At 42.6% G+C, this 21,289-nt stretch overlaps 1 protein-coding gene across 1 annotated transcript in view; it reads left to right on the top strand.

Moving 5' to 3' along the window:
• LOC121291833 (proto-oncogene tyrosine-protein kinase LCK-like) overlaps positions 1-21,289 on the top strand; it is a 142,288-nt gene that overhangs the window by 82,261 nt on the left and 38,738 nt on the right. Inside the window, exons 3-9 of the mRNA XM_041213434.1 lie at positions 47-116; positions 1,452-1,545; positions 3,520-3,618; positions 7,518-7,621; positions 10,703-10,852; positions 12,729-12,881; positions 16,008-16,187. Coding sequence (XP_041069368.1) covers positions 47-116; positions 1,452-1,545; positions 3,520-3,618; positions 7,518-7,621; positions 10,703-10,852; positions 12,729-12,881; positions 16,008-16,187 — 850 coding nt within the window. The remainder of the gene's footprint in view (positions 1-46; positions 117-1,451; positions 1,546-3,519; positions 3,619-7,517; positions 7,622-10,702; positions 10,853-12,728; positions 12,882-16,007; positions 16,188-21,289) is intronic.

Genomic DNA, 21,289 nt, shown 5'->3' with positions numbered 1-21,289 from the left:
TCTTCACCGTACAACAGTGTATCACTGTTATCTGCTTGTATTGCAGAACTATCCCGAAATACGTGATCCCCTGGTGTCCTATGAAATTCACGCTCCACCAACTTCCCCCTTTATAGGTAAGTTGAGATACGAAGCTGACCTCTGAGCTGAATGATTGGTGGTCTTCAGTAAATAATGTCTGACTGCATTGTTACAATGTTACACCTATGTTGTCCTACAGCACATTGTTAAAGAATGTTCTCCAGGAAGGACCACAGAAATTAAGAATGGGGCAATTTTACCCCAGGTATCCTGTCGATCAATTTTTTAAGCATTCAAATCCCACTTTGCTTTGTTACTCCAGTGTCTTACATTCAGAAATTTTAGTGCAAAACATGATTCTGAATTCTTGAGAGGAGGCTGTACTGAATGGGAGTGAGATACCGTGTTTGGCTGGTGTGCATCACAAAGAAAGGAAACTTTATTCAGAATCCAAACTAATTTTTATTACTGGTGTGAAATTTTACCCCAGGTATTGTGAAGTGACCGGATAATTTAATTTGCAATATATGTGTGATGGACATGAACTGACTCAAAAACTGCTAACATTTTTCAAACAAGGATCCCTATCCTTTATGAACTGTTTTATTAATATTAACATTAACTGTTTTGTTAATCTGTCCTGCCACCTTCAAAGATTTGTGTACCAACATTCCCAAGTGCCTTACTTCATGCATCCCTTTAACATTTAGCAAGTATTCTTTCTTCTCAATCTTCCTGCCAAAATGCATCACCTCTCGTTATTCTGCGTTGCCATGTTCGTGTCCATTGCACCAGCCTGTCTATGATCTTTTTGAAGTTTATTGTAATCTTTCTCCTGATTGTGGCATTTTCCAAGTTCCATGCCATCTGCAAATTTTAAAATTGTGCCCTGCATCCCCAAGTTTGACCCATTAATGTTCAGGGGCATCCCACTATTTATAGGGGATGAGCAGGATATGCCTATAATTTGTACCAGAGCCATGTGCCATTTGTATGGGGTATATACACAGCTGCTTTACTTAATGTGAAACACTAGACAAGTGCACTCTGCTGTCACAAATACAGCTGCGCTAGTCTCACATATTGCTTTTCCTCCTTTTGTGGGTGAGCATCACACTCAATCTATTAGTATCCATACAGGAGCTGGTGTTGAATCATATATAAGACTGATCGTACTGTCTATTGCTCCAACTACCTGACGAATCAATTTTTTAAACATTCAAATCCCACTTCACTTTGTTACTCCAGTGTCTTACTTTAAGAATTTTTAGTGCAAAACATGATTCTGAACTCTCGAGAGGAGGCTGTACTGAATGGGAGCGAGATACCGTGTTTGGCTGGTGTGCATCACAAACACAGAAACTTTTATTTGGAATCCAAACTAATTTTTATTACTGGTGTGAAAACAACTGAACTTATTTGTTTTACAGCTGATGATATATTTGTCGCCCTGTACAACTATGAACGAACCCACCAGGATGACCTAGATTTCAAAGAAGGAGACCAGTTGAAAGTTCTCAAACGGTAAGTCACCTGGGAGGTTGGCTTCATGTGGTGCTGGAGAAAACTTAGGAAAGATCCACGTTGGTGATTTAAAGGAAGTGAATCCACCAAAACTCTCTTAACCTCTGCAACGGAGATATACTGGGCAGAATTTTACTGGCCCCAGGTGGTGGGATTGGAGAGGGGGTCAGTACAATAATGGGGAGCCACATCAGATGGCACCTCAACACAGTTCCACCACTGGGCGATTTTCCCGGTGGCAGGCTACGAGGTGTATTGGCTGCCTGTTCCAGGGAGGTGAGCAGCCGATTTGCATACCTAAAGGCCCAATTAAGGTCATTTTTTCAGGGCCGCCAACGGTTTGTCGATGGCAGAGTGGCCTCACCACATTGGGAGGGCCACCAGTTTCATGGAAGTGGCCTCCCTGCAGCAGCCTGGGGAGGTATCGGAGCCAGAGTCTCTCTGGCCCAAAGAGGGGGGCCATGGTCAGGGAAGGCACTAACGATTTCCTACAACCCCCACAAAAGGGGTTTCTGTTTCGATCCTTAGCCCCCTGAATTTTTTATTTTTAATTTCCATACCTGGAGGTGACCCACGGTCTCTTCCCTGCCACAGGAACGCTCACCTCTCCCAGTGGGGTTGTTGATGTCTCAGGGCTGCTGCCTCTCTGCCAGCACCATCAAGAGCTGCCTACTGTCCTTTTATTGGACAGCAAGCCCATAGATAGCCTATTGTGAGGTCACCCGTAGTAAAAGCACCAAGCCAGTCCCAGCATCAGCCAGTGCAGCCTCAGGACCCACTCTTCACCCCAAAGTCAGGTTCCTGAAGCCCGCAATAAAAATCAGGCCATTGTGTTCCAGACATTGGTGAATAGAAACAAGAGAAAGAAGTCCTTAACGTTAACAAACTGATTGCCCCCAGCAAACAAATACCTTGCTTCTGTTTTGTCAGCACAGCTCATCTGTCTAGTAAGGCCACAGCACGCACCCACCCACCAATATAAACAGGCTAACTCATTGTGAGATCATGAATAGAGTTTATTGCGATCTCTATGATCATATTCACTTTAAATGTAAGTTGTACACAAAAAATAATTTCCTGCTTTTGTCAGAATATTTTTGGATGTCACATTGAGATGCAATGTTAGAGATTATTCCACAAAGTGGCCCCTAGCAAGATTTAAGATTAGTATTAAAATATAACCACAACCAGAAATGCAGGCACCTCAATAATTTATTTCATTATTCTAAAAGATGAATTTTGCAATAGATTGTACCGTCCAATCATTCCTGATTAAAAATAAACATTTTCAGAACATTGAAGGCAAACGAGTACAAGATATGGCCTCTGTTTTCTGTTGTTGCAATGATATCCATGGTGTGGCAGGAATGTGTTTATACTGGTTATTTGTTTGACAATTTTTTATAACCTGATATATCTTTTGGGTTTTTTATGGGAAAACACTGAGCTGAATTATACACAAAAAAATACAATTTCACAGTAAGTTTAGGGTAAAATACTTACCTGCTATAGGCCAAATTGCTGTTCTATTTATTTGAAATAAAACTTTCCCCAAATCCAGAGCGTTTCTAAGTTCCTTACTATAGATGGGTACTAATCCTGTTATGACTGTTTTGGGACTCATACCAGGGTTGCCTTCTGAGGGTGAGGTTGTGCATGCCCCCTGCAAGGCCATTGACATTAGGGGGCAAAGGATTGGAGGTGATTCCAAAGATTGGAGTTCTCACAGCTCACTCTCTTCTGCTGGGACAAAAATGTATGGTCTGTCCATATACACCTGGAGAGATTATATGCTGTCTGGTCCAATGGTGGGACTGTGTGGGGAGTGGAGCTAAATGGAGATCAGAAAATATTGATGCAGATTGAGAGCAGGTTGATGGGCTGAGTGGCTGTTTTTTTGTTATGTCTTTCTTTGTTCTAACTTCATCATTGTGGTCCAAGGCAAAATAATATGTGATTTGTCCTTTTTGATAGGGAGGGGGACTGGTGGAAAGCCCAGTCTCTGGTGACAGGACAAGAAGGATACATTCCATTCAATTTTGTGGCACGAGCACACACACTCGAGATTGAACCGTAAGGATCGTTTCTCTGTTTGTTCTTATATATTCCAAATATACTTTTCTGGTTGTGTTTGGGCGTGAGCTCATACTGTTGGAACCCTTCCACACATTTCCTGGATAGGCCTATCACATGATATGGAAGGATTTCCTCTCCCCTGCTCAATGGACCCAATGCTCAATCCCTCAGCACCTCCAGTGTGACATTTGTTTTCCAACATCTTCTGCCTTCATGAAATTTATAAACAAACTTCCAGGTGTTTTGCTGTGGTGCCAGATTTTCATATGAACTCACATCTGAGTTGAGATTAGACAGTCCAGGTTCATTTACTGAGACCACAAAATAGTAATTTGAGCAAGAGAAACTTTATTCAGTTATACTTAGGAAAGGCTTGAACACATTGTTTAGAACGGAAAGGATAGTTTGTTAAAGACATTAGGACTTAGCTCGAAATGAAATATTTTAATCCCCTCAATGTTAGACCTGTTTTTGATGTAATTTAACCATTAAACTGTTACTGAGACAATGAAACATAAGAGGTCATAATAGAACACCTGAAAATTTAAACTTCTTGAAACGTTTGATCACACGATAATAGTGGATGAAGGAAGCCGTTTGACCCACCTTGGCTTAACTGTCCTGAGAGACCTGAAGGCCCCTCATTGCAGCGTTCAATTAATTCCCAGTGATTCCAAGGCCAAAATTTTCTGTTTGGCGGGAGAAGCAGGTGCTGATGCGGGCGTCTGCAATTGAGGCCGCGCCATCATTTTGCGCGGGCGGGTCAATTAAGGCCCGTCCAGTGCACTTTCGACTCCTGTGGAGAGTGGGAGGCTGAAGTTTTCAGCGGGTGTGTACAGACCTCCGGGTCCAATGCTGACCTGGCAGCATCCTGTCGGCTGTTCGCTACGGCCAGCTGCAGGTGGTACCACAGGGGGTCTGCACAGCAGGCCAATGTGGAGGGAAGGCCGGAGGAGGAGGAGGGCAGGGTGCAGGGTAGACCAGCAGGTGGGTGGGGGGGGGTGAGCCAATGTGCCCCTCGCTCTTCTGATGACTGTCTTGCTGCCCTGCTCGAGGAGGTGGCAGCACGGCGGGAGGAGCTGGTTCCCCAGGATGGGAGGAGGAGGCCCCCCCACCCCACCCCCCCCCACCCACGTGAAGAAACGTGCCTGGGAGGAGGTGGTGGGGGTGGTGAGCTCCCACGACGTGGTGTAGCGCACCTGGATCCAGTGTCGCAAGCTTTTCAACGATTTGCTGCGGTCTGGAAGGGTGAGGACCATGTTGGCATTGGGCATCAAGGCCCCAGCAGGTAGCCTTAGCCTTTGAGGTTGACCAAGGCACCGGGTTCACCCGCTGGCACCTTGATGGCCACGTGTGTACAGTCTATAGCACCCTGGACACGGGGGAAGACAGCAATGGCCACGAAGCCTCTGGCTCGCTGTGTCTGACTTGCCTGGTCACAGCGGAAGTGAATGAAGGTCAATGCCCGTCTGAACAGAGCGTCTGTAACCTGCTTGACACAAGCGTGGACAACTGATTAGGAGACACCACAAAGATCACCTATCGAGCCCTGGAAGGAGCCAGAGGCATAGAAGTTGAGGGCAGGTGTGACCTTCAGAGCCGCTGGCATGGGGTGTCCACCCACACAGTTAGGGGAAATATCGGGGCCAATCATCTGACAGATATAGTTGACTGTCTCCCTTGAGAGTCGGAGCCTCCTTTGGCACTGCACCTCAGTCATATTGAGGTAGTTGCCTGTAAACCCTGGCAGCAGGACAGTGGAGTCTTCTGCGGCCCCTTCCACCTTGGACTTCCTCTCGGCCCTGCGCCCCTTGTGCCTGCGCCTGGCCTCCCAAAGGTGGCTCCCCTGGAGGCTGAATGTGCACTCCTGGCCTCCTCCCCTTTCTAGCCCTCCCTTCCTCCTCCAGAGGAGCTGCCTCTGGTGGAGATGCCAGATCCCATACCCAGGCTAAGGGGAGGCCTCCGGAAAGCTGCAGGCCCGATAAAAGGTTCCTGACTTGAAGAGGGCTGACCTGAAGGTTAGAAGTACAGAGAAAGCTGCTGGGACTCATTCTGAACTGCTATAGATCACACAGGCAAGTTTGAAAAAGATTTTCTGCAATAAATACTTCACAGACCAGACTGACGACCCCACTGAGCCCTCTTATCCCGCCCGCGGATGAGTTTTATTAAGTTGCCCGCTGAGCTGAAGATCGCACAGGAGCCTGAAAATCTGCGCCGATTGCTGAGTTAAGGGCCTTAACTAACCCGGTTAATTAATGGCGGGCACATGTCACACTTCATCACCTGCCTGCCCAGCGAAATATCGCAATGGCGCGCAGTACCTTCGGGAGGCTCGCCCAACGTCTCCGTGTGTCATTTTACGCACTGACCTGAAGGGCCTGCGCCCCCCCCCCCCACCTCCACACCCCCCACACACGTCACCCTGAAAATTCTGCCCCAAGGTTTATTCTCACTCTCTTTTAATTAAAAAATTGATTTTGACATCAGCCCTAAATTTGCCTTTTATCAGTCTGAACTAAAATCCCCTTGGTATATTCTTGCAGGTTGAAACAATCCTATAGTTTTATCTTTTCCATACCATCTAAATTTATACACCTCAAATAAGACCTCTCCTTTCAAGGCTGAAAAACCCAAGTTTCTTCAGTTTTTTCTGCATAACTTTAGGATGAGGGATCTGTTTTCTGGCTCACCTGTGGTCAGTGCTTGAATATCTCCCTGTGTCTCAATGACCAGTGCTGAATGTGGATCTGACCAGAGCTGGATATGGTGCTGAAGGTGTGGTTTGACCAGAATATCATACAGTTTGATCATGGCTTTCTGACACATCTTCTACTGTTTTCACTTTGCAGTTCAACATTCTGTTCCCTTTCTTGATGCTGCTTTGCATTGGTCATTGGACATTTTGAGCACTGAGCCTACTAAGACTCTGTTCTTGTTCAATAGTAAATATTAAAGGGATTCTCTAGGAAAATATTTTACTGAAACAAACATTGTAATATTTCCCCACGTGTGGCTGTCTTGCTCTTCTCCACGCCCAGCACACCACCCACCCCAGCCCCATCCTGCCCTCTGCAAGGAGAATCCACCTTTTCTATTTCCTCCCACCCCAGAACGAGCTGTGGCACTACCCAGAGAATGCATCGATCTCCTTGGTGTTCTGTCATATTTGTGGACTCTATTAACTAGCATTCAGCCGGCAACCCATCCACATTGAGTCAAATAATGAAACGTAAAGAATCCATGTAAACTGATCCAGTATCACATTAATCGGGATCCAAATTGTCCAGAATCACTCTATTTTTATCAAAGCAAAATACTGCAGATGCTGCAAATCTGAAATAAAACCACGAAGGGACAGAAATTCTCAGCAGGTCTGACAGTATCTATGGAGAGAGAAACACCCAACATTTTGAGTCCAATATGACTATTCATCGGAGTTCCAATATTCCAAAGTTCCAAAGGAGACTCATATTGGACTCCAAATGTTAACCCTGTTTCTCTCTCCACAGATACTGCCAGACCTGCTGAGTTTTTCCAGCATTTTGACTTTATTTTCACCCTACTTTTTCCTGCTTTCACAGGGGTGATCACAAAGGGTTCAATGAGAATATAACAGAATTGCATCCAACCCTACAGAATTATTAAAGCATGTGTGGTGTCTGCCTTTAGTCCCTTGATATTTTTAACCTCTTTTAGTTTATATTTTATCCCCTTCTTTATAATCTGCATGTTTATTCCCTACCTTCATCATACTAGTGAGTTCACAAATATATTAGCTGGAACTATGTTGACCCATCATTGGCACTCTTCTCCCTTCAGGAATACTAGTTCAGCTCAGGATTATTGATGTGTTTCACCTTTTGACTAACAGGCAATGGTTTCACCTTTTCTAGATGGTTCTTTAAAGATTTAAGCCGGAAAGAGGCGGAACGACAACTTCTAACAGCTGGCAACACACAAGGCTCCTATCTAATTCGAGAGAGTGAGACCACTAAGGGTATGCTTTAAAAGATGATCTGCTGAGGTCATTCATTCTCTGATGATGTTTATTTCTTAGAGGTGTAATAATTGTTGGATTACATCTTTATGTACTGACGGAAGAACATTACAAGCGTGGTTTTGGATTAGCCTTAGTTATTGATCAATCATCATACACTAGACATAAAATATCCCTTTAATCAACTGCAGATAACTACATTGTTAATCAGCTGTTTATTCCATTAGCTGTCACACTAACACAGAAATAAGAGTTGAATTTCAGAGAATCAGTAAATGGTTACAGCACAGACAGAGGCCATTCGGCCTATTGTATCTGTGCCAGCTCTCCACAAGAGTAGCTTATCTAGTCCCATTTCCCCCACTTTTTCCCTGTAGCCCTGCAAATTTTCCCTGTTCAGATAATGATCCAAGTTTCTTTTGAAAGTAACAATTGAACCTGCCTCCACCCAAATCTTGGGCGGTGCATTCCAGATCCTAACCACTTGCTGTGTAAAATGGTTTTTCCTCCTGTCACCATAGCTTCTTATGCCAATCACCTTATCCCTATCCTTCCCTCTGTCTGCTCTGTCCAGATCCCTCATGATTTTGAACAACTCTATCAAATCTCCTCTCAACCTTCTCCTCTCTAAAGGCAACAGCCCCTGCTTCTCCTATCTATCCACATAACTGAAGTCCCTCATCCCTAGGAACCATTCTCATAAATCTTTTCTGAACCCTTTCTAAAGCCTGCACGTCCTTCCTAAGGTGTGGTGCTCAGAACTGGGGACACTGCTTCAGTTGATGCTGAACCATTGTTTTATACAAGTTTAACATCCATAATGTCTTGCTTTTGAAACTCTCTGCCTCTATTTCTGAAGCCCAGGATAAGCTTTATTTCCTGCTTTCTCATCCTGTCCTGTCACCATCAACAATTTGTGTAATTTTCAATTTCTTGAAAAATAATACACTTTTAAAATTGGTCATTATTGCTGCTCCATTTACCCCTTTTAAAGAGGCTCTAGAGCATGCTTAAAATAACCAAAGAATGAAACTTGTAATCGATCTTTGTTACTGTACACAATAAGGATGCAACAGTGAGATGAGAAACAGTGAGTCCTGTACATGCCCATACTCCTTCAGGGTGAAATATCAATTATTATAAAGATAGAGAATCAAAAGGTCATCAACCTAAAACATGTTAACTGTAGTTCGCTCCACTGATGCTGTCAGACCTACTGAATATTTTCTGTTTTTACCTCAGATTTGCAGCGTAAGCCTCATTTTGCTTTGTTTCAACGACTCCAAACCTTAACCTGTTTTCAGTCCCATGGTTATTGATATAATGATGCAGTTTTTCAATATGTTTTGTATGTTATTAGATATGAATAAATGCACAGTGCTAGTCAATACAGCAATGGAAATAAAGCACTTGTGCTGACATGGGTTTTATATTTGCACCAAACAGTTAATGCAATACTTTGAGTTGCTTATTTCTTATCAAATGGGATTGAATAAACGTATTCGACCCAATTTTCCTGTGCTTAGTGCCTGAAGTTTCCCAAATTGTAATGACAGGAAATAGGGTTAGAGACCTATGATTGCCCTGTTCCATTGCTCTGAAATTTTGTGGCTCCCACAAGGTGACTGGTTTCTACCTGAGTTTGTATTGCATTGGCACAGTGACATCTTTGTATAAATTAAGCAGAACAAGGTGTTCCATTAATTTATTGAAAGAGCACACATTTCTAAGGACCCTGGAGAAGCAGCGGTGGCCTTGAACCTGTGAAGCTCCCAGATTAGAGGATCTGAAAGGGCCAGAAGGCCCTAAGATTAGTTAACTTCAGGCCTCTCAGATCCACAGCAGCTTCTAACCCAGTTTTCCCGTCCATGAGCCTATGCTACAGATGCTAATGATTGGATTTGTATGGCTTGACACCTGGGCAAGTCAAGTGCCAAGTGGGGACCAAGAAAATCAGCCCCATTGTTATGTTCATAGCATTATAATTGAACAAACAATGTAACAACTAACATGCTGTGCTTGATGGCCATACTTTCAGCTACCTGAGCCCCAAGTTCTGGAATTCCCTCTATAAATCGCTCCACCTCTCTATCCTCCTTTAAAACATTCCATAAAAACTACTCTTCTGACTAAGATTTTTCTTATCCACTTTAATATCACTTTTCATGGCTCCTATTTAATGTTACTTTATCACATTCCTGTGAATTGTCTTGAGGCTTTTATTACAGTAAAGGCAGTATATAAATACAAGTTGATTTGATGTTGGGAAGCCTATATCTGAATTAGCTATTAAATCAAGAGACAATCTTTTTGGTGAATTGAAGTAAACCCTCTCATATAGGACAAGTTAGATGCAGGGGAGAGGTCTCTCTTCTCTACCTACAACCATGTCTTGCCCCAAATCTCAGATGGGAATTCTTTTCACCTTACCGTGGTATCCAGCCTCATTTTCTCTTGAGAAAAATAGCTGATGGAGTAAAACTGTTTTTTTTGCCAAATTAAGGTTACAGATGAACATATGAATTAGGAGCAGGAGTAGCCGTTCAGCCCCTTGATCCTGCTCTGTCATTTGATAAGGTCACAGCTGATCTGATTGTGGCCTCAGCTCTGCTTTCTCATCTCTTGTCTACCCCCTATACCTTCTGACTCCTTTTTCAATCAAGAATCTATCAACTCAGCCTTAAAAATATTCAATGAACCCACCTCCGCTGCACTCTAGGGAAGGGAATTCCCCAGACTAACAAACATCAGATTAAAAAAATTCTCATCTGTCTTAAATGGAAGACCCTTTATATTTAAACTCTGTCCCCCAGCTCTAGAGTCTCCTACATGGGATCCTCTCAATATCCACCCTGCCAAGTTCCCCCAGGGACTTAAGTTTCAACAAGGTTGCCTTCATTTTGTGTTATGGACTTGTGCCCAATAAAAACTGAAGTTAGCCAAACTCACACAGGCCCCTAACAGAGAGAAGCTTCTGAAGTGAATGAAGTGTTCAAACCTATTCTGCTGTTTTACTGAATATATGTAGCAGAGGAAGCAAAGTTCATGCATTGTATTTTAACACATTTCTTATGAATGCAGGTTCTTATTCACTGTCTGTGAGGGACTTTGATTCACAACAAGGAGACGTGGTGAAGCACTATAAGATTCGCTCTTTAGATAAGGGAGGCTATTACATATCTCCCCGGATAACCTTCAATAATCTTCATGAGCTGGTGAACCATTATTCATGTAAGTCTACTGCTGGGCTGAGAACCCACACTGTCAACATACCATACATAGGAACAATTTCCACAAATTACTAGCTTGGTCAAAAGATGACATTGGAAGTTTTTCAGGTATCTGTGTGTTTTCTAACAGTTGTTTTTATGGCACTGAGCTCTAGCTATTGTGAATGTATCATTGAAGGTCATGTGCCAATTAACTGCATAGCAGTCCCCTGTCTGGTGGGAAATGGTACATGAGATGGGCAGTCTGCTTTCACTGGCTGAACGATGGTGGCACTATTTCAAAATTTTCAGACTTAGATAAAATCTGGAAGTATTGTGAACTGAGGAGGAGGATAGTGTAGAACTTTAAAAGGACATAGACAAGTTAGCGGAAAGGGCAGGCAAGTGCAGATGAAATTTACTGCAGAGAAATGTGAAGTGTTTCATTTCAGTAGGAAGAATATGGAAAGACAATATAAAATAAAGGGTACATTTCTAAAGGGAGAACAGGAGCAGAGGGACCTGGCTGTATATGTACAAAAATCATTCAAGATGGCAGGGGAGGTTGAGGTTAATAAAGGAAACAGGATCCTGGGCTTTATTACTAGGAGAATAGAGTGTAAAAGCAAGGAAGTTATGTTAAACAGGTATAAAACACTAGTTCAGCCTTAATGGGAGTATTGCGTCCAGTCCTGGGTGCCACACTTAAGGAAAGATGTGAAAGCATTGGGTGTAGAAAAGATTTATGAAAAATGGTTCCTGGGATGAGGAACTTCAGTTACATAGATAGATAGATTAAGGAAAACAGTCCCAGTTTCTCCAAAGAGGAGAAGGTTGAGAGGATATCTGATAAAGGCATTCAGTATAACATGGGGACTGGACAGAATAGACAAGAGAAAAATGTTCCCATTGGTGGAAGGATCGAGAATGAGAGCACAGATTTAAGGTAATTGGCAAAAGAAGCAATGGCAGCATGTGTAAAACTTTTTTCTCACATTGAATTGTTAGGATCTGGAATGCACTGCCTGAGTGTGTGGTGGAGGCAGGTTCAATTGTGGCTTTCAAGAGGGAATTGGATTATTATCTGAAAAGGAAGAAAGTACAGGAAGAAGGCAGGGGAGTGGTACTAGGTGAATAGCTCTTTCAGAGAGCCAGTACAGTCATAATGGGCTGAATAGCCTCCTCCTGTATTGTAACTATTGTGTTTCTATGATTGTCATCTGTCAGTATTTGTATCTTCACTGACTTTGAATCAGCCTAAGGCTCCAGCTGCAGACAAGCAGGGGCCAAATTTAAATCTAAAAGTTGTGGCCCGATTATATGATGGTGTTATAATCATCAGAGATATTGGAGACCGTCACAGAACCAACCCCTGCAGTTCTGACATGGTGACAGTCCATGGAGTGGTCAAAAAGAACCATATAAGTTTCAAAGGAAAATGACTTTTAAGTGGAGCATTGTGGGTTGGGAGGAGCAGGAATTCTCTGCCCTGTTCCACCCCACTCTTCCTTCCCTGATCAACAACTTCACATCCCCCAAACCCAACAAGCCCCCCACCACCCCCAGCGCAAAGCTTATCCCAGGGACCTTTCCCTTGGGATGGCAGGTGACATCTGGCTCCCAGCTCAATTTTCACTCCTGCCCATTGGCTATGTCCTCATTCCCACTGACATCGCAGAGGAGATAAGTGAATTCTGGCCAGTAAAATTGTGCTGGTCTTGCTTCCTACACAACCTCTGGGTCTGCTGCTCATTCGGGCTCCCCTTAGGCAATCACCCAACATAGAAGTAAAATCAACCTAGGGATTTAGACCCATTGCAATTTTTAAATTTAATTTGTTGAAATTGTCAAAGCACAGGTTGTTTGTTGAATCACTGAGCTAATTCTCTCTGTTGCAGATAATACTGATGGTTTATGTCAATGTTTGAAGAAGCCTTGCCAGACTCAAAAACCACAGAAGCCATGGTGGCATGATGAATGGGAGGTCTCACGAGAGTCACTGAAACTGGTGCAGAAGTTGGGTTCAGGACAGTTTGGAGAAGTTTGGATGGGTACATGAAGATACAAATTATAGCTTTCTTTTGGTGTGGCCAGAAAGCCTTCACTATAATAATCACCATGTGTTTCTGTGTGAAATTAGAAATAATAAGAGCTGCATATATCATAACATGGACTGAAGTAAAATTACCAAATTATAATCCTGGGTACAAATAAACTCCCAATTTGATGTGCACCATATTTCATTGCTACCTTTTTAACACAAGTGCAGAGGAGATAAGTGAATTCTGGCCAGTAAAATTGTGCTGGTCTTGCTTCCTACACAACCTCCGGATCTGCTGCTCATTCAGGCTCCCATTAGGCAATCACCCAACATAGAAGTAAAATCAACCTAGGGATTTAGACCCATTGCAATTTTTAAATTTAATTTGTTGAAATTGTCAAAGCACAGGTTGTTTGTTGAATTTAACAGTCTTTGTGAATCACTCACTTTAAGGAATGGACCAAGTTACCCACAGCAGTCAAACAGTTCCTGCCTGTTTTCATTTTCCCCAGGTTTTTTTTCATTTAGGGCTTCACTCTTCCATATAGCCGCCATGTGACAAAATAATATCCTTATTGTTATAAAGATATTACATAATACCCTTAATGGTGAAGTGGTTCAGGTCTAGATAAGAATAATGTTATTAATTATAGCGATTTCAGGAGAGATAATGAGGGGAAAAATGGGAGAGCAATATTCATAAAGAATTCCATCACAGCATAAGTTGTAGTGGATTGTGTTAAAACAGAGTCCGTATCAATAGAATTTTGAATAGGAAGAGAAATTGTTCAATTTTCTATATTATAGATTACCAAAGATTAGAAATCAAATCGTGGAGGGGACATGCAGAGAGAACAATAGGGCTACTATATTAGGGGATTTAACCATCCCAGTATAGACTGGGATAAAGCTAACACATATCAAGCTGATTTTGGAATAGGGGCTGTTGTGCTGCATCAACATCAAAGTGCATTGCTATGCTTTGATTTGAAATTGCCTTCAATACAGAACAAAACCTAAGATGTCATTGAAATATAGACTCCACATAAAACAACAGATAAATGGAGGCTGGCTTCTGCTCTACCTACACAGCTCATGGGTAAACCAGGTTACCGTGGCGAAATACGATGCATTCAAATAAATAAAACCACTCGACTGTGATACTGATGCACTTTATAGGCATGGTAACGGATGTTTGATCTTATCATATACATCCTGCTTAACCTCTTCACTCCTCTCATGAAACTGGAAAAAGAGGCACTCGATTTATGGATGAAATAGCAGAATTGGCACACGAAGCTGCTCCTTTAAGTATCTAAACCCCAGCACTGAGATAACAGGGACATTAGCAAAGTGCTCATAGAAATCTGATTCCACACGAGCAAAGCTGCCAACAGTAGCAAATTATGGGTGAGATTTTCACTTGAGCTATGTACCTCAGGCATTCATTTATGTTAAAAATAAACATGGCTAGAAACAGTAAGAGTCATCACCATCTCAGGAAATAAACACATGGTGTTAATACATTCTGCTCTCCTCTTTCTCTCTTTCCTGCTTCTTTAGGCTTGAAATTATGCTGAGAATATTGCAAACAAGCATGCATATGCAATTCCTTTAATGGCAGCAATAACCTCTTTACTTTAAATGCTTGCGGCTTGTTTAGAATACAAAGGCATTTCATCCAATACATTAAATATTAACAAAATATTTCTTTTTCCCTCTGTATCCCACCTACCTGTGGGTTTTGCAAGTTTTCTCTGTTACTTTCCTTGCTGAATAGTGATAGAATTCTGGATATGGGATATCCCAACATTCATAACACAAGTGGAGGGTCTATTAAAATGGCAGCTTCAAAGATAGGATAGAATTAGCGGGCTATTGCATTTATATGCTGGAGATCATGCTCTTCAGCTAGCGGAGTTAGGTGCTGTGTTGTTGAATAAAGTTCAATGGACTGCCTTTGTTACATCAAAATTTAAAGGAACTCATGGGATCACTCCCTATCATTAAAATTTTCCAGGCAGTTTGAAGTTCCCTGATGTGATTGGAGCAGCAGAACTGCCCCAAACTGCACAACTGTGCTGGCATCATTCTGGGACCAATAATATCACCACACTTTAAACAACAATTTGATATTTGACCTGTAATATAATTGCTCTGATCTGATTCTAATTTAGAGGGTGGTTTCATTGAAGAGATGACTTCTGTCCAATTCACTTCCTTCCATGCCTGTAAATAGTTTATACAGTAAAGGTCACCTGTGGTGAATTCTGTAAGGTGGATTGACTAATACAGATGCAGTTTTACCACAATGGTTGGAAATGAAGTGCATTCTGCTCAATGCATGGAATTTTCCGTGGTTGACTCAGGTGTAAGCATAGCTCCAGGTGTAGATATGGATGTGTGCAGAGAGCACATTAAATGGTGGGATTGGCAAATTGCGTACGAATAAAATTTAAAGAGATCCAAGCAATGGTTGGAGGGGGTGGGTATTGGGGTTGGAAACCGGGCCAAGAACTAACGGCTAAAAATTAAATGAAAGGAAACCCAACGTGCAGTCATGAGTCTGCAGGCACGTAATGGAACAGTCTGATGCCTGAACACCTGTTTCATAGCTGCTGAAGTAAAAGTGCTGTTGTACCTATTGGTTGCGAGGAGAGCAGGACTTCATATCCATTGGACAGCAGAGCCACACACTAAAATGAAGTGAAGGCAGATCTAAAGTTTCAATTGACTGGTACTGTCAGCTGCTATGGCAACTCCATGCTACATGTCAGCTGCAGGTCATCTTTTTGTAGAAGGCACAACCCTGCATTTGGTCTCTGATGTGTTAGAAGTAGCGAAGACAGTTCCTCACATTCCTTATCAGGAAAACAGATTTGTTGAAGATTTAAATAATTGTATGCTGCTGTCCAAGGGCTACTGAAATGTCCTTTGACTCTGACAATAGGAAAACAGGTCAAAATTTCATACGCCTGAACCGTTTTTGCTGTGAATTTGATGTAACTTTGCACTGTCCAGTAAACAAGATTTTCTAATTCTATTCCTGGTCCTGAATAAGGAGTTGGTATTTTGAGAAGAGATTATGCATACTGCATATTCACTGACGTTTTATTGTTCTTCCTTTTATTGGCAGGTTACTATAATGACTACACCAAAGTTGCCATTAAATGTTTGAAGACTGGGAGCATGTCTCCTGAGGCTTTCTTAGCAGAGGCCAACTTAATGAAGACTCTGCAACATCATAAGCTGGTGAAGCTCAATGCTGTGGTCACTGAGGAACCAATTTATATCATCACAGAATATATGGCAAACGGTAAATTCTTCACTTACAGACAAATAATGAATTCCATTAACTCTTCGTGGAGTTGTAGCAGCACACGCATTAAACACAGCTTAACATCAGAGTTTAGAGACCCTACACATTGCATTTTAAGTTTAATAATATATTTGAAGCAATTACACACTTTTTGTTCTTTAGTATTTTAGACTATTTTCTTCACTTTTCCATGCCCCTTGTCTTCCAAGTTATTTCTATTCCATGTTCAAAGGTCCCCAAATAATACTCCTATCCCTGTTGGAAAATCTCAGATATTTTCTAGCCTTTACTGGTTATGAACTAGCTTTGAGTTGCACAGGAGCACTGGTGAATTTTCTGTCCCTCTGGCTTTCCATCCCTTCCTCAGCTCCAGTTAAGATTAACACGTATTACATTACACCTTTCTTCAAAGTAAAGTCCAACACTTGCACCCGAAATTATGGTGGGCGTTCTTCTGATCTTCCACTATATCTTCAGCAGGTCAGCAGAAACCGGAGAGAAAATGTATAAATGGCCATTTATGTCACTTCTTTAGCATTTCTGACACTCTTCTACTGGAGCTACAGTGGAAGATCAGAAAAAAACCTGTGGAAAATCCACTAGCTGATATTTTTGGCATAGGGCATTTGAGAGAATTGCCTGCATCTTGCTGAGTTGAGTGGTTCTGATTGATTTGGAAGGTAAGGTATGTGAGAATTTGTTGGGAAAACTCGGTGCTAACTAAATCAACAAGATCACCTAATAATGGAAAATACATGAGTCGTTAAAATGTGAAGATATGAACTAGGTTTAAGCCTTCTAAAAGACCGATCTTTAGAAAATAGTTGAGATGAGCATGAGGCCTACCTGGAGTAGCACTGTTCCCATTGTTCCTTTTCTCTAGAGACAATTATCTAAATTTTCACTCCCAGGTCAAGAGTGCAGAGTTGGGACATTTCTCAACTCCACAAACCCGACCAGGGAGGTTGTGCTCCGGAAGTTGGGAATTTTGCTCTGGAAGTCAGGCCAGCTAACCCTGGAACAATTGCAGACACTGGCAGCTGTGGAGGCAGGCTGGGGAGGCAGCTTGCCTTGGTACACTGGCATGGAAGTTTTTTTGAAAAGCATTAAAACGAAAAAAAAAGCCACCCAGCCCTCACACCCCACCACACTCCATGCCCCATCTATGCCACCTCCTGCCCTATACCCATCCCATGGCCACTGATACCCTCAATGCCAACCTATGGCCCCTTACCCACCTACATAACCCCTCGTACTGTCCATGCCACATCTTCCCTCTGCACCCATCCCCATAGCCCTTCATACTTTCCATGGCAACCTATGTCTTCCATGGCCCTTTATAGCCCCGTGCCAACACATGCCTCCCACCCACCACCCTTTGCCCTTATACCCACCATGCCAACTAGCCCAGTATCCATCATGGGTAGACCTCAGGAGCCATGTTGAAATTAAACAAAATAAAGTTCTAAACCCAGGATTTTATGGCCCTGCCATGGCATGTCTCCCCCTGGTGGATGCAGCAAGCTATTTAAATCTCCATTCAGTTCGGTGGGACCATAATATCTGCCAGGCAGGAGGGTCCATAAAATCCTGGCCTAGTGTCTATTGCAGACTTTATTTAAAAAATAACTCATTCATAAAGACCCATGTATATTCCTTAAGCTATATAATCCTTTATAAGAACAAACATTTCATTCAAATGCGTAATCCCTTACAAAAACAAACATTGTAATTCATAGTCACACTTGGAAGAATCTATATCCACTTGGAGCTGTCAATTAAACTAAAGTTAAAGGCATCCTGCTGTGATAATGAAAGGTTGTGAAATCAGTCATGTAGCACAAATCCAGTAGTATCCTTAGGCTTATGTCAATGGACAAAATGAATTGCAAGCAATGATACATTTTTAAACATTTGCTGCAGTTCTTTCAAAGATTAAAGGGCAGGAGTTTTAAATGCCTTGACAGTTTGACAGTTGCTTTTGGCAGCTGCTCTTGACAGTTCTTAAGTTGTTTTTGGCACTAATGACAACTCTCATGTTCCAATGAGTTTATGCACTTTTTTGTGCACATTGATATCTACTTTTTCCAATCCCAAAGGTCACCTTACCTCCCCCAAATGTGTCCTAGGACCATATCCAAGGGGTATCCCACCTCCTCTAAAGGACTTCACAAAGTTTAGGCCTGCTCCTACTGGGTCTAATCTGCACACGTTGGGCAGGATTTTGTCCCACGGTGGATGTGAGCTCGACCCAATTGAGCACAAAATAGTGCACGATATTTCGGTCGGTGAACACACGCGCAAGAGTCGGCTGCATCCCTGCCGACAATTAAGAGGCCTATTAGGGCCCCTAATCAATTCATTTAAACTTATTTTTCACTGCCTTATGGTTGGCGGGTGGGCGGATCGGACAGGTAGTCTTTTGATTTTTTAATCAAACCTCATCCACGGGTGGGATGAGGTTTCCACAATTAAAAACAAACAAAAAAAATATAAACTTTTGGGAAGAATTTGTATTCTGCTTATGCCATTGAGAGTTAGTCCCAAGTCAGAACACAATTTTTCAGATTTTAAAAATGTTTATTTTTGATTTTAAAGTTGTTCAGCTCCCCCCTGCCTTCAGGGAACTCTCACTGCGCGCTCCGACAAGCACGCAGGCTTTTGCGCTTGCTCTCCTCCCACCCCCACCTTGGCAGCGCTGAGCCTTTTTCAGTGCTTCTTTCACGCTGGCTGCCAGTTAATTGGCCAGCCAGTGCGAAATCACAGTTGGGGGCCGATTGCTGGCGACTGACCAGCTCCTGGGCCCACCTGTCTCACCTCCAAAACGACCCAAAAATCCTGCCCATTGTGTTTCCCATTCCTGTCAAATGAAAATCAGACATGACTGGAGGCAGCTGCTGATACATATGGGCAGCTGCCTCTGCAAAATGCATACAGAAACTAGGAGCAGGAGCAGGTCATTGAGCCCATTCGAGCCTGCTCCCCCATTCAATATGATCATGGCTGATCTTTTTTCTCTACCCCCTTGATGCCCCTAATATCCAAAAAATTTATCAATTTCTTTCTTGAATTTACTCAGTGACCCAACCTTCACAGCTTCTGTAGTAGAGAATTCCACAGGTTGATCAGCCTCTTGAGTGAAGAAACTTGGTCTTAAATGGCCTGCCCCATATCCTGAGACTCTGGCCCCTGGTTCTAGACTCCCCAACCAGGGGTAACATCCTCCCTGCATCCAGTCTGTCTAGGCCTGTTAGAATTTTATACGTTTCAATCAGATCCCCTCTCGTTTTTTCTAAACTCTAGTGAATACAGGCCCAGTCGAACCAATCTCTCCTCAAACAACAGCTCTGCCATCCCTGATATCAGCCTCATGAATCTTCACTGCAGTCCCTCTACAGTAAGTATATCCTCCCTTAGGTAGGGAGACCAAAACTGCACACAATACTCCAGGTGTGGTCTCACCAAGGCCCTGTATAAGTGCAGTAAGACATCCCTTCTGAACTCAAATCCTCTTGCAATGAAGACCAAGGTACCATTTGTCTTCCTAATTTCTTGCTGCACCTACCTGTTTACTTTCATTGACTGGTGTACAAGGACACTCAGATCCCATTGTACATCCACATTTCCCAATATGTCACCATTTAATAATACTCTGCCTTTGTTTTTCACACTGAAGCATTTAACTTCACATTTATCCACGTTATACTGCATCTGTCGCGTGTTTGCCCATATACACAACTTGTCTAAATTGCCCTGAAGCCTCCTTGCATCCTCCTCACAACTCACAACCCTGGTCAGTTCTGTTGTCATCAAACTTGAAAATATATGATCCCTGTGGTACCCCACTAGTCACCGCCTGCCACCCAGAAAAAGATCCATTTATTCCCACTCTGTTTCTGGTCTCTCAACCAATTCTCAATCCAGGCTAGTATATTACCCCGATCCCATGTGCTTTAATTTTCCCCACTAGCCTCTTATGTGGGACCCCTTCATCAAAAGCCTTCTTGAAATCCAAATACACCACATCCACTGGTTCTCCCTTATCTATTAGTTACTTCCTCAAAAAGCTCCAGTAGATTAGTTAAGCATGATTTCCCTTTCATAAACCCATGCTGACTTTGTCTAATCCCGTCAATGCTTTCCAAGTGTTCTGTTACTACGTCTTTTATAATAGACTCTACATGTGCAAATCCTGACCCAACCCCATTCACACCCCTGCAAAAATGGTAGGTGGCCTGTTCAGGGGTGGGATTTCACAATTCAGCCTCTTCTGCCATTTTCGCAATGATGGAGAGGCTCTGTCATTGCAAACAATTTATGCCAATGTCAAGACAAGGAACTTACTATGATGAAATGTCACCAAAAAAAAAAGCCTCTTTTCAATTACCTTCTGGCACAGTGGAGGGAGAATCATTCTGGTCACTGTGTAAATTCATTTCCCTTGAATAATAGAATTTATTATTCTAATAAAATCATAAATTCATTGAAAAAAAAACATCCTAACCACATTCAAAGTCAATGTGTGATTTTGCTAGAAGTACTATCGACAGAAAATCTTCATGTTACAAAGAGTGACAACACCAGTTCCTCTTTGCCAATATTGAAGCACCAACAAACCTTAACACCAGGTTTAAAATATAAGCAAAGTAATTGATATTTTGGGGGAGTGCTAATCATTACAAAGCATTCCAGCTTCATCAACTAATTCTAAAATTGAGGTTGATGTTTGGAATTCTCTCCCCAATGAGCAAAGAAGGTTGTTGACTCAGTGAACAAGCCTCCTGGGTTGTACAGGACCATCCCATATTAAAGGTGTTTGCCCCACAACTTACGTTGTTTGCTGCCGGAATGTTTTGTCCCGTATTTTTGACATTTGGTATTTGTGCATGCTCACCAACAACCCCCCCTCCCCCCCACTCCCACAGGTTAACCAGCCACCTCCCCCTCCACCACCTCCCCCCCCCAATCCCACCCCACCTCTCCCATCCGGTTATATAGTCCCCATCAGATTGGATATGTTCAAGGCCGAGTTAGACAGGCTTTTGATCTACATGGGGAGTCGAGGGTTATGAGGGACAGGCAAGAAAGTGGAGTTAAGG

This window comes from Carcharodon carcharias, chromosome 19 (assembly GCF_017639515.1).
Source record: "Carcharodon carcharias isolate sCarCar2 chromosome 19, sCarCar2.pri, whole genome shotgun sequence".
Classification (NCBI taxonomy): Eukaryota; Metazoa; Chordata; class Chondrichthyes; order Lamniformes; family Lamnidae; genus Carcharodon; species Carcharodon carcharias.
The sequence above is the reverse complement of the archived record's forward strand: the minus strand, read 5'-3'. Positions and strand labels throughout refer to the sequence as shown.